The sequence below is a fragment of the Poecilia reticulata genome, linkage group LG20 (assembly GCF_000633615.1).
Source record: "Poecilia reticulata strain Guanapo linkage group LG20, Guppy_female_1.0+MT, whole genome shotgun sequence".
NCBI lineage: Eukaryota > Metazoa > Chordata > Actinopteri > Cyprinodontiformes > Poeciliidae > Poecilia > Poecilia reticulata.
The window spans coordinates 18,444,198-18,458,127 of NC_024350.1; the positions used below are offsets into that span (position 1 = coordinate 18,444,198).

The following is a 13,930-nucleotide window of genomic DNA, read 5'->3' on the forward strand; positions in this document are numbered from 1 at the left end:
ATACAGCGAATGAGACTGGCTAACTTTTGTTTAGCTTATTCCATCTGAAGTCTGTTACATGATACAGGGTGTGAAGAGGCCGGGTGTTGCCTTTCTGCGATAAATTGTGTGGTTGCTAACTCCTGTTGATACTCTTAGCTCTTCTTTTATTGCCCAGGGCCGGTGGAAGCTCGTTCAGCAGGTAAAGAGAAGTTATGATTTGGAAAATAAATTACTGGCTCCTTATTCCACGTCTCTGAAATGTTCAAAATTCATGCAGGTCCTGGCAATAAAGGGAGGTTTTATAGTGCTGTGAAAAGATTTTTACCCACAGATTGCTTCGTCTTCGGTTTCTGTCACAGAGATATGTTTCAGATTGTCCAACAGTTTTACATGGAAATGGAAAATAGCTTTCCAATAATCTGTTTATTCATTAACCCGGTGCAGTCGCCGCCCACCGTGCGGCGTACAAGCATGTGACGCATTTATAAGGCTTCGTAATAACACGGACGCATACAGAGTTTTCATTTCAACTCTGTTGGACAGCACAGAACTGTCCAACAGACTTCATAAAAGTGGTGTTTTTATATTGGTTTTGTGGTTATTTACTTCAAAATAAAGCCAGAAATAAGATTGATCATTTCCGCCTTATTTTGTGGGGTCTAAATGTACCACTTTTCGTAACAACCAATGAAAATGTGTTGACGGTCTGTTGCTAGGTAGAACAGAGACACATGGAGAGAGACGAGTGGGGGGGGGGATTTGGATACGGCAAGAGACTAGGGTGCAGCGATGCTGTGGATTTTACCAAGAGTGTTTCAATGGGTTTTTTAGACTATAAGTGTGTTAGAGTTTGTGGTGTGTGCAGGGGTAGTAGTAGTTTTGCTAGCTATCGCTACATGGCTTCATAGCGAGCGCTAACGCACAGAGAAGAGAGACTGGGACGGCCATTTAGACCTCGACTGCCAAGGGTTAAGAGGGAAAAAAATCACCCAAGACAAACTGGTCTTACGTTAAAAAATAACTGCCCCATTTTGATGAACAACCTACTGCACAACAAAGAAAATCACTGAAAGAAAACCTTGATGACTTCACAAACCAGACTGAAACGTCTCAAAACCTGCTATAAATCCCAAAACGGATGAGAAGTAAAGCTTCTTTTCCATTAGTAACAGGTGCAAAACTTTGTCAATATTCCGCTAACGTTGAAAAAACACAACTTCGCAATTGCCATGTTTCCATTAAAGAAGAAAAACTATTAAAATCACACGCAATTACATCTGTTTTCAACTTCCTGTTTTCTTCTTCATGGTTTGCGCCAGTGGCAACATCCTGTTGTTGATCATGTGACTCGTGTGATGCAAAAAGAAGCGTTTCCAAAGCAGTTTTCTAAAAATAAACCAAAAACCACCTCATCTTAGCGACAAAACTTTATCAAATGAAGAACGACTGTGTTTTTTTTTCAGAATTGGTGAAAAGCAGATTTATTTTTGAAATGTCAAATTGGTCGATGGGAACGCAGCTAATGACATCATCACTCCAGAATGGATTATATATTTCCAAAGTTCTGAAACTACACATTGAGCCAATGTCCAGTTATATACAGGAGCATGTTTCAAGTCAATAGTGATGAAAAATTACTACTTCAATTGGCAAACTTCTTGTAACGAGTGAAAAACATGTCAACTAGAATTTGCTATATCAAAAATAAGTTATTATTTTCTTAAAACAAGCTCCTATATCTTGTAGAAAAGCTACTTGTAAGTCAGTTTAGTCTTACTTGAAGTGTACCAAGTTATACTTGGTAGGAGTTTGTGTTTTTGCAGTGTGCATGGAGTATTATTCTAATGTCACACATAAGAGGAAGTGAAATACTTCTTGTAAACCAATCATTACCTCCATGTGGGTCTAACAGGCATGTAATGTGCTTTTTCACTCGATTGTCGGGAGTTGCGATAAAATCTTCTTGTAGGTGTCGGAACAAGTTTGGCCTTTATAAACCGACTTAAGAAGAGGCGTATTTGTGTCCCTAAAACATCCCGCCAAACCAAAGTCCAGAAACATGCAGAACACAAGTGTATCCAATCTATTTCTACGCCATATCCAAGCTTTTGTGCCGAGGCCTGAAGGGACTTGTTTTCCAAACGTCTGCAACTATAAAAGACTTAACTGACAGAGGAGCTTCCACGAGTCCAATGGGTTCAATTTGTTCTGCTAATCATTACCAGCTTCTCCGCCGCAGTAATGGGAGGTGTCGTTCAATGAGCTTCAATACCGCCCTTTGCATGGACGGTCCAGACAAAGACGGAGCCCCCTGCTTTTATTTTTCTCTCTCTCTTTTTTTTTTTTTTTTTAAAGGGGGCTCCGGTGAAGCATTCACAAACAGATTGGTAACCAGTCAGGTCTTCAAAGAGACAAAGGCAACGGGGTGGGCCGCAATGACGGGAGGGTGGGGCGAATGTGGAGAAGAATGACCTGCCAAATGAGAAAGAGGACTTATTGAAAGGGACAGAGTGGGAGAAAGGAAAAACATATTGAACCGATGGAGAAGCTCAACCTTTTGACCATCTGCCTCAGTGGGCGACAACAGCCTTCATCTGTATTTTTAGAGCTGTACAACACACCAAATTACTCTGTCAGAAAGATTAAGGAGAGTCAATGGGCTGTCGAGTGGAAAAACAGGGCAAAGTCATCCCAGTGTGGAAACTTTGCACGTTTGTGTCTGCAGCAACTTTATGGCGTCAAGGAAATAATTCTGAAAAATTAAAAAAACAGAAGCCTGAGAAACAAATTGTGGAATAAAAATCTCATTTATGTTTAAACATGGTTGAGTACATCTCCAAAATGATTTCAATTTCATCATCCTTTTCCTCCTGTGGAGAAATTTGCAAAGGACTTGACTCTGAAAACCCCTTTTTTGCTGCATTAATTCCATGATTGCTTTAAAGCAGAAATGCTATTTTCTCCCTCTGAGCTCAACAAGAATCAGATCTCCATGACTAATCTCCCAGTATGGCTATTGTGCTTTGGTCTGAACCTAATATTTGAGGCTTTTTCTGCAGATTTGGAAAACTAATTATGCTTTTTTCAATAGTGAAGTGGCCAAAAATAATGCAGGTAAAAGCTACTCTCAAATTCAGACATGGCTTAAAGGTAAAGGTAGCCTTGGAAAAATCTGAAGAAAAGTCTGATCTAAAAGTAATTTTAATGTTGACTTAAGCTACTCAAGCAACATTTAGACGGCTAATAGGTATTCAGGTTAAATGCAACTCCACCAAACACTTGAATTTAATGCTAAAAGCTAACAGTTACACAAGCCAACATGACTTTTAAGGGTTAACGTAACAATTATACAAGCTAACAATTGCTAAAGACAAATGTTATTCAAGCTAACTTCCACTCCAGCTAACAGTTATGCAAGATCACAAATAGTGAAGTTAGTGGCTATTCAAGCTAAATGCAACTCAAACTATTGTTTACACAAGCTAATCCTTACTTAAGCTAACAACTAATCAAGCCAAAATCTAAACCGGTAACACACACAAGATAGCAAGTAATCAGATTAAAGGCTATTGAAGCTAACTACCACTGCTAACAGATACACAGCCCAACAGGCATAAAAGCATGAAGATATTGAAGCTAATAAACTACCAAGCTAACAATAACACAAGTAAACAAACTAAAAGACAGCTGAGTCTCTAAAAGTTTAGAACATTTTAATTTCTTACTTGAAATTAAGCAAAACCAAGAATATAGTTCTTTCTGGAAAATACATTTCACACTTCTGAAAAACTACAACATTTGTATGCAACATCAAGCATCCCCCAGAAATAAAGCTCTATGGAGATGATTTGACACCAACTGGCAAGAATTCCCAATCCAAAACCAAATCTCAGTTATCGGTAGAGCAGGACAATATGGCTGAAAAGCTTATCACGATATAATCATTTCATATCAGTCAATATCAATAACTGTCGATAATAACAACTGATTTGTTTTTAGTTTTAAATATCTGGTGGTGTGACCTTTAGCACAGTTTTCACTCCATACCGTTTATTTTTAAGCAGTTCTGACCCACGGCGGCAAAACTTGAAACTGTTGCTGCGCAAGTTACTCAACAGGTCGTTGCTAGGTAACCAGAAAGCGTGAGTTGCTAGGTAACCAAAGAGTGAGAGAGAAAAGATAAATTTATTATCAGATCTATTATCTACTGATATTTGTTACTGATTTATTTTCCAGCCTTACACGTGCTAAAAACAAACAGGATTAGACAAAGAAGAAGTCGTAAAGAAATAAAAATGACCTATAATGAAAAACCCAAAACCATCATAACCCTGAGTACCACCTAGAGCTTCTCTCCTCTCATTCCTCCGTCCCAAGCTCGCCTGATTTTCCACCCCACACCTCCCCTCTCGCTGTAATTTCACCCCTGCCCTGCTGTCAATCCCACTCCCCTCCCTCCGCTCCATCTACTTTCTCCTCCTCTCCTCTTTCCGCTGCTCGTGGTGGGAGATTGGTGGATTACGCCGGAGTCCGGGGGGTGGGGGGAGGTCATTGCGCTGATTGTAAAAGAGAGGGACAATAGGTCCTTTAGTCTGATTGGGTCCCCAGGTTGGCAACACCCGAGATGAGAGTGCACAGGAAGCCGCTGTAGAGGCAGCATGAGGATATGCACGTTTATTTATATGTAGATGGAGAAGAGGGGAAACTTTACCGAGGCCAACAAGGCAGAGCATGAACTCAAGGTGACTTGAAGAGACATTTCATACCTTTAAGAGAAACTTCAGGCAAAGGAAGAGGAAAGAAAAACTAGCAGAGGATAAATCAAAAAAGCGGTAAGCCACTGACTCATTATTTGAGTTTTGTTTTCATTTTTATATTTTTCACAGATGCTGATGATTTTGCTTTATTTGACATTAACTATCTGCAGATAAGTAAGAGGTCTGCATGCACTTTGGAAAGTTTCAGGCTTTAATTCTGAACACGTCTGCACTTTTGCGTCTTCAAACAAGCGTCGGTATCTGCCTTTTACGGAGCGTCGTTTGGCATTCAGACCTCATTCCTCAGTCTGAGCCAAGGTTCTACTCTCCCAAAATGAGGACTCTCTTTTTTCCCATTTTACTGTCAAACCCATTAAAGTACAGCCCGTCTTGTAAGGAAGAAAATAAGGTACGGGATTGGCATGTGTACCCCGGCCGGAGCGCGGAGACGCTTCTTTGATATTATCATATCAGGGGAGGGCGGTGAAGATGGGCTTCGGGTTGAGATATCTTCACTGACATTTGCAGCGTCTGACAAAGAGCTTTAAGGGGACATGAACCTTTTTCTTTCCAAGGAGATCCAACGTAATGCTGTTTAATTAGTGACACAGACTCCAAACTTTTCCAGATGACGCTTATGAACGGTGACATCACTTCTATGCACCAGTGGCAGGGATGAATGCCAGTATGTGTAATTTAATTTATACACAAATGATGACAGTTTGTTATTTCTGAACTAAAGTGGATCTCTAAACTTTGGACACTCCTCTTTTAAAGAGAGTTTTAATGCAGAAAATAAGAGTTTGATAAATCATTTCTAAAATTTTTCCGTCTTTAATATGAATATTTAAACTGCTGTAAACTAGAAACTGTAACTATCTGGCTACATACAATAAAACTAAGGGGTTTAATTCACACCAGCTCTGTTCAGTCCAATAAATCCAACTCCAGTTCGTTAGTCTAGAGTGTGGACGCACAATCAGACCAAAAGAAAAACTCTGGTTCCCCTAAAAAACCTCGACTGAGTTGAAGTGAACTCTGGTACGGTTCAAATGGTCTGGAGACCACTCCAAAAGCAGGAAGTGGACTACAGTGCAGGGCATTGTGGGTAAATACAACCAAAATGAATGTGCTAGTGCTAGCAGGAGGAATAGCTACCACCGCTAAAATATGAATATGAAAATAAATGACAAACCAGGAATCTCCACACGTTTGAGAGCTGCTGCAGGTTAGAAATAAAGAACTGTCAACATTTTTATTTGCATTTTGTAAAACCAGAAGTTGTGCTCAGTCTTCTTCAGCATCGTTTCCTTCAGCAGTTCTTAGTGCAGCGCCCCCACAGGCGAGGAGAGGAACAGGTTTTTGAATTAGTGTGGCTAATTTGGCACAGTGCCGTTTGAAAATGAACCACAGCAGCTGAAAATGTAGCAAATGTAGCAACTTTGGTCCCTAATCAAACCGACTCTACTGGACTATCAGGTAGGAAAATATCCTAAGACTTCATCAAAACAGATTTTGATTTGATTTTAACTTTGACTTTTCTAGAGGATTTCATCATCTACAGATGTTCTGATTAATGAGAAATGATAATGAAGGATTACACTGGACAAAGGTACCAGTCAGGACAAGAGAGAAAGAGGTAGAGAGATAACTTGATATAGAGATGGCTAGCTAGAGAGAACCAAATCAATATATACAGACAGAGAGATGGAGAGATGGAAAGCAAGACAGACAGACATTTCTCCAGTTTCTTGTGCTCCTTTTTAGGAGCTTAAACCCAACCAAAAGGTTATTCTACAAAGTATTAATTTAAGGTGTGTAGCTTTAAATACCTCACTGAAGTTGAAGGACACTTTCCAGAAACGTTCATCATGGCCTCCCATTTTAGATCTACTGTAAACGTACCCTAAAGAGGAGGGGAGGAGGAAACAGATGTCTTAAACAGCAACACAGATGTTTAATTGGACAAAATGTGCAGCAGGTTTGCGGTTCAGAAACCCAACTGGTGCACAAATATTAAAAAAGGGGTAGATGAGAAGAAGAGGGAGGGCCGGGTAATTAGAAACACCTTGCAGTAAACGAACCGCAGGAAGGGGGACGGCGGCTGCGGTGTGCACAGCTGCACGACCCCAAAGCCCCGGGAGCTCCCCACAATTAAGAGAGGCCGGTTCAAAGCCAGCGCCTCGATCCTGGGGGGGCAAGGATAAGAAGGCTGACACACAGAGCGGGGCACGTTCTGAACTCTGATTCAGACCAACACAAACAGGCGTGTGATGTTGGTCAGGATGCTCTCTGCCTTTGAAGGCTGCATTCCCGCCCTGAGAGCCAGATAAGAAACTGGGTCCTTCCTCCAGGCGCGATGGGATGGACCCTTCACTTTAAAAACCACAGAACCTGCACGACTTCACCCAGATCGGTCCACAGGCACTGCTGCTCATTAAAAGCTGGAAAAGCAACTGCACAATCAAACTTTACTTATGTTTCAGAAAGCAAACTGAAACGCTTCTGCGTGGAGAAGAAATACGGGTCGGGATCACGGAAATGAAAAACCAAAAAGGAATTCACAACAAAACGCAGAATTTCACAAAATTACCTAATATCCACAACGGCGTATTGTGGCCATTTAAGATTTTATAAGTCAAAAATGTTTCACTTTCTCCGCTTTAAACCAGGGATCTCCACACTTTTGAGAGCGGCTGCAGGTCAGAAATAAGGAACTGTCAACATTTGTCAGTTTTTTCTAGAAAATATCTTAGGTCAGCCATAGCAACAAACTCTCTGAAACACCAACAGCTTCGCCAAAAAATTATTAAGTAACTCGAATTTTAGCACAAAATTCTGTGCCACAAAGTTCTATGAAACGGGAGAAAACTTTTACGTACATTTTATCAGAAAACGGTTCATTAGAGGTGAAAAAGATACGACGGCCCTCAAAAACATAAGGAAAGTACCAGCTAGCTGCAGCTAGTTACGTCTGCTAACGCTTGAACATTTAAATAAATCACTGGAAGTGAGAGTTGAAGGAAAAAAGGAAGCAAACTTTAATACTTCAGAGATAAACAATGGTCCTGATCATTATGGAAGTGTGAACAAGCTTTTACTTCCAATAGTCCTCATTTCCTCCATGTGATAATTATTTTGGTGTCGCAGCATTTTTAGAGATTCTTAGTTTGCACAAAATGTTTGAGTTCTTCCAAAACATGAAGTGGAAACACTTTAACACCTTATTAAGCCACTTTTCTGTTAAATAGCACAGTAATAGCAGGAAACACTGACCTCTAGCTGATTTTTACATTTGCACCATAATTACATTTTATCTGGTTTAAGAAAAATGGTCAAAACAGAAAAAATTCTTTAAAAAAAGTAACATTTCTGCATTTAGTTTCAGATCTATAGCCGTCTCTGCGCTGACCCCCCGTGCAAAATCAATTGTGGTTAACAAATTGGCCGTGACGTCTCACCCCTCCATGATGGGCGGGTCCAGTTTTCATGGACCCGCCCAGTTTTTAGGGCGCTGTTCTCCGTCCTGGGAGGTTTCTCTTTAGAAGCCGAGGTTAAGTCAAGGCAGACATGGCTGGTGTGAAATCAACACTCCATCAGGCTGCAGACGGACCCAAACAGACCCGCCACACACAGAGATTGGAGGCTTCACCAAACCTTAGGAATAATTATTTCACATTTAAACTCAACCAACTAAATTAAATGTGAAAACATATTAAACTTCAAAGATTTCTCCATTAAAATATCAAAACTTTACCTTATTATATATTTTTAAAAAAGATTTTATAACTTATCCTTGCTCTTCTGAAGCTTCACTAGTTTTTTTGTTTTTGTTGACATATTTTACATGTTTTAAAGATAAATACAAATAAAACTGAGAAACTGCCAAAGAAACTAACATTTCTTTTAATATTAAGGCATTACTGACTTTAAGCCAAGCTCCTATAATCTTGCTCAAAGGTTATCCGAGTTAATTTTGTCTTATTTCAAGTGTACCAACATAGTTGCACTATAAACTAGACCAAAAGTACTTGGTGAGTTTTTGTGTTTTTACAGTGCAGCATCTCTACTTCCTTATTTTTATAATTCTGCTGGACAAACATGAATTATTCAAAACAATCTGAGCTCCTGATCCCTAACCGGTCGTCGTGGCGACCTCTCACGTTGCCAATGTTTGATTTCTGATCAACCCGAGTTTCATGTGTGCAACCGCAGGGATGGCGCCGGTTTCGGCTCATTATTCCCAACAGGTGGAGCGGGTCGCATCCAGCTGAACCGTGCCGCTCGCTCGCCGTTTGTTTTTCTCCCTCAGAAGCAGAGCTCACCTTTCTCCCTGGTGTCGCGGCGGTTTGATGTAGTCTGCTGTTGACAGATCGCAGTTAATGGAGCAGCAGGTGGACTCGGAGTGCGATGATACAACAATATGGCCCGTCATTTTCTCACGCCAGCTGCTCCCCCCCTGACAATCACAGCCTCCTCCGCTGTCACTCAAACTCTTCCTCCGTCTCGATAAACACCTCTGCCTTTCAGGGCTTTCTCATATTTCAAAACAAACGCACGACAAATTGGATGGCTCTGCGCCTCCTTTGCCGCGGTGGCTTTTCTTGCAGCGTTTTCTAGATAACAACTTGAAATTGGGTTATTTTTTTCTTGAGAAGGCAGGAGGGGGAAAAAACTCGTCTTAGTCGTAAACTTTTTCATGTGACCGACTGTCCAGGGATTCCTGCAGATGAAGAGGTTCAAGACTTTTCCAGATTCAACTTCCAGAGTTCCCAGTTCCTCATGTTCACTTGAAAAGGAACAAAGAAAGGAGTTAAGGAAGGAAGGGAGAAGGAGAAATGAAAGGAAGTGAAGAAACACAGAGGTAGGACACGACAAGGAAACAAAATTAAGACTGCAAAGGAAGGGAGGAAGGACATGAAAAAGGATGGAAAGAAGAAAGGAAGGAATGGAGAAAGGACCCAAAGAAGGAAGGAAGGAAGGAAGTAAGAAAGGAAGGATAGAAAGAATGGACTTTCTTGCTCATGGCAGGCATGAGCAAGAAAGTCATAAGGAGGGAGGAAAGAAGGAAGGACATAAGGAAGGAAGAATATGCAAAAGGAAGTCATGAGGAAGGAAGTGAGGAATAAGGGAACAAAGGAAGAAAGGAATGAAGATAGGACATAAGGTTGGAAGGGAATAAGGAAGGAAGGACATGAAAAAGGACGTCATCAGGAAGGACGGAGGGAGGGGGGGGAAGAGTGAAAGAAGGAAGAAAGAAGAGGATGACATCAGCTAGGAAATCATAAGGAAGGAAGTGAGGAATGAAGGAAAGAAATTGGAAAGGTAGGGAGTAAAAAAGGAAGGAAGCAAATAAGGAAGGAAGTAAAGAAGGACATGAAGTAATTCATAAAAAATGAGGACGAAAGAACGGACTGATAAAGGAAGGGAGATGAGGCATGAGCAAGAAAAAAGGAAGTGAGGGTGAAAGGACAAGAACATGGAAGTCAAGAGGAAGGAAGGAGAGAAAATGCAACAATATGCAAATAAAGAAAGCTGGAAACAGAGTTTTCTTTACTCTCCTCCAGATCGATGCTCCTTTAGGCTTTTCCAGAAGAGCAGCTGTTAAAACAGCAAAAGCTGTCTGCAGGCATCAAGATGTTCTGGTGGAGCCGTTTCCGTATTTCTTGTCGTAAGTTTCGTCGTACTAAGGTATTTACACTACAAACTACACCAAAATTACTTGGTAGGATTTTGTGTTTTTGCGGTGTAATAAGGTAATTACTCATTTATCTCCAGTGATATCGACTTTAACCAACATGATGGCGTGTTGCGTGTTTTCCTAGCATCATGCGTTATTCGTAGGAACCCTATTTATCCCGTCTGTCATCCGTCAGCGGCTTGTGCAGCAGCTGCTTCCTTAAACAAGCGAGATACCATCACATTACCAGGAGAAAGGACTGTGAAATGTTTTACTTCGCACGCCGCCTCATTAAGCTTTACAAAACGGAGCAAAACGTCCTGGGTGAAGGTCGCGACCTTTCCCTGGGCGTGGCTCGGAGCGGGGACTTCATAATGGAGACCAGGCGGCATGAATGGGTTGAAAACGAAGGGAGCAGCCGGGTCGAGGGTCAGTCGTCCTGCTAAGCTGAGTTTTCTTCAACAAACACACACCAACGCACACACACATTGGCCAGGCGCCCGCTCACAATGCAGCCAAGCCTCCCACCATTCGCTGCCTTTTGTGCCTCCACCACAATGATTAACTGGGTTTGGTGATTCAGAGACTCTACAGAAGCACAATGCTCTCTTTTACAACACATAATGGAGTCGGTCCATGAGTCAAACAGTCTGCTTTTCATTCTTTTCCTTTGGAGGACCAAACTTTCCTTTCTGCCCTCCCGCTTGCTGCCTTTTCACGCCCCTTGTTCTGTTTTCTGCCGATAAATTTGTCTATTTTTCCTCTCAAATTCATTAAACCGAGAAGCAGGCTGCTTTTATACATATAAACAAGAAACATATGGAAAAGTAGAAAATCAGGCTGCAACTGACAATCCGATTAATAGAGTCCGATTAATCGATTATCCGGACGATTAATTAATTGTTCTGATGATTAATTGATTAATCACACTTTTTAAAAATGGCATATTGTACAGCTTTTTCATTTTACCACTTAAGCTTTGTATTATTTATACAAAATTAGGAATACGTTAAAAGATGCAGATGAACAGTTGGATTCATTTTTTAAATAAGAAAGCAAACACTTTAGTGCCAAAAATGCAGTGACATAAAATGTTTCCATTAAGACAATTTATTTACAAAACATCAAATTGTGCAATTATGTGTTCAGTATAACGTTGGGGATTATCTCATTTATCAATTAATCGTGATTAATCCGATTGTTTCAGTTCTAGTGAGAAAGTACCGATCAATAACGTCTCCTGGTAGAAAACCATGGAGCTGACCTCCCTGGTCTTAAGTATCCCTTTGATTTGAGGAGAAAAGTGGATGGAGACGGCGTTTAAAACGCAAGCAGAGTCAGAGGGGTTCCTTACAGCTGAGATAGAGGGAAAAGTTTAGAAAAAAAAAAGGTAGCATTCTTGTAATGAGCAGCGTGCAGCACTGAAGGGAGCTTGTAGAACATGGTGCGAGTGCAGCTGAACAGGAGTGTTGACAGAAACATTGCAGTCTCAGAACATCACACCCCGGGCCAATTACACGAGGTGTGAAGGAGCGCACCTCTGCTGATGACAGGAAGGGGAGGAAGGAGGAAAGGAGTGTGGCTCCTTGTGAAGACCGACTGTCCAGAGCTGGAGGGAAGCAGCAGCAGCATTTTGGCAGGTTTTCTCCAGCTGTTAATGTAGGCGTCATTAAGAATTTGGCAAACTGTTTGAAATTTTGAACAGGAACACTGGGAGGGTTTAAAAGTTAAGCAAGCAGCCATGATTGAGCCAGAGGTTTGGTGAAACCAGCCCTGAAGGCCGACTGGAGCACGATCCCCCCTGCCGTCCGAGCAAACGCTGCCACTACCATTGATCAACTCAGATAAGATAAAACCTCCTGGTCACAGAGTGGACGAAATCTGGTGGCGGTTTTTCTAACGTCAGTTTGTTTCACGTTGCCTGGAAAGGTTACAGAGATCCTACAAAAATATTTTAATAATTAAATTCCCAACTGGGCTGCACAGTGGTGCAGTTGGTAGAGCTGTTGCCTTGCAGCGAGAAGGTTCTGGGTTCGATTCCCGGCCCTGGTCTTTCTGCATGGAGTTTGCATGTTCTCCCTGTGCATGGTGGGTTTTCTCCGGGTACTCCAGTTTCCTCCCACAGTCCAAAAACATGACTGTCAGGTTTAATTGGTCTCTCCAAATTGCCCCTAGGTGTGAGTGTGTGTGTGCATGGTTGTTTGTCCTGTGTGTCTCTGTGTTGCCCTGCGACAGACTGGCGACCTGTCCAGGGTGACCCCACCTCTCACCCGGAACGTTAGCTGGAGATGGGAACCAGCAACCCTCCTGACACCATTAAGGGACAAGGGTGTAAAGAAAATGGATGGATGGATGGATGGATGGATGGATGGATGGATGGATGGATGGATGGATGGATGGATGGATGGATGGATGGATGGATGGATGGATGGATGGATGGATGGATGGATGGATGGATGGATGGATAGTCAGCTGGATGAGTGAAATAAACTGACGAATGAGTAAATAGTGGATGGATGAATGGATGGCTGATCAAGATGAATGTACGTCCTGATATAAACTTGTATTTTTGACGTTTTTCCTTCTCGTGCCGGAAGCAGAACTTTGCGAACACCAATCAGCCGCTCCTTTCTCAGCAGCAGGTGAACGCTCTGCTCTCTCTCTTTGTGTTCTCTCCTCCATTCTGTGCGACTTTACTGGGCTCAACAGGATCCCTTCCTATTCAAACACACACAGGCAACCCAACAAAAACTCAGCAGTGGAGAAGTAATCTTGATGCTGAATAAAAGGACGGCTGCTTTATCCACAGGCTTCCAAAAATAAAAATGATGCACACTCATCTGTCCTCTCCTTTTCTTTTCTTTCCTCAGAAAGTCTGCTGCAGGAATCAGAAAATAAGAGGAAATAACACGTGAACAGCACAAGCCTGTTCAGCATCGCTGCGTTTCACAATGGGGGTCCAAGTGCATCTTCCAGCCACTGCGGGCAGCTTTTTGCTCCCAGTGACCCTTTGCGTTTTGACCCTTCTGCCTCAAGGCCTCCTGGGTAAATCAGGAGACGAGGAAAATACCAGAAGCTCTGCGCTGCTGCAGAGGGTGAAAAGAGGATGGGTGTGGAATCAATTTTTCGTCTTGGAGGAGTACACCGGACTGGAGCCGCTTTACATTGGAAAGGTCGGTGCCGACTGAAAGCATGGCCACACACACACACACACACACACACACACACACCCCCACACACACACACACACACACACACACACACACACGCACACGCACAGTATATATATATTTATATACATATATGACAACATGAAGGTACAACCTGAGGAAATGCGAGGTGAACAACTTTTCAGCGTGACCTTTTCAGTCAGTGTTGCTGGTGTGAAGAGAAGCTCAGTGTAGGAGTTGCTAAGTTTCCAAACTTTCAACCAGAGCAGAGTAACAGATCTTCCAGAGAGCTCAGCAGCCTGCAGGAGGAGGGATGATCAGACGAGAGGCAAAGGGCGGCT

At 42.1% G+C, this 13,930-nt stretch overlaps 1 protein-coding gene across 2 annotated transcripts in view; it reads left to right on the forward strand.

Annotated features, from left to right (window-relative positions):
• The window catches only part of LOC103456703 (cadherin-20), a 97,566-nt gene that overhangs the window by 52,878 nt on the left and 30,758 nt on the right, over positions 1-13,930 (forward strand). The window contains exons 1-2 of one of the 2 annotated variants that reach the window (XM_008396411.2): positions 4,527-4,814; positions 13,290-13,592. In XM_008396411.2, coding sequence (XP_008394633.1) covers positions 13,371-13,592 — 222 coding nt within the window. In that variant the 5' untranslated portion in view covers positions 4,527-4,814; positions 13,290-13,370. Of the gene's footprint in view, positions 1-4,526; positions 4,815-13,289; positions 13,593-13,930 lie in introns of those variants that run through there. The other variant, XM_008396410.2, reaches the window with a different exon arrangement.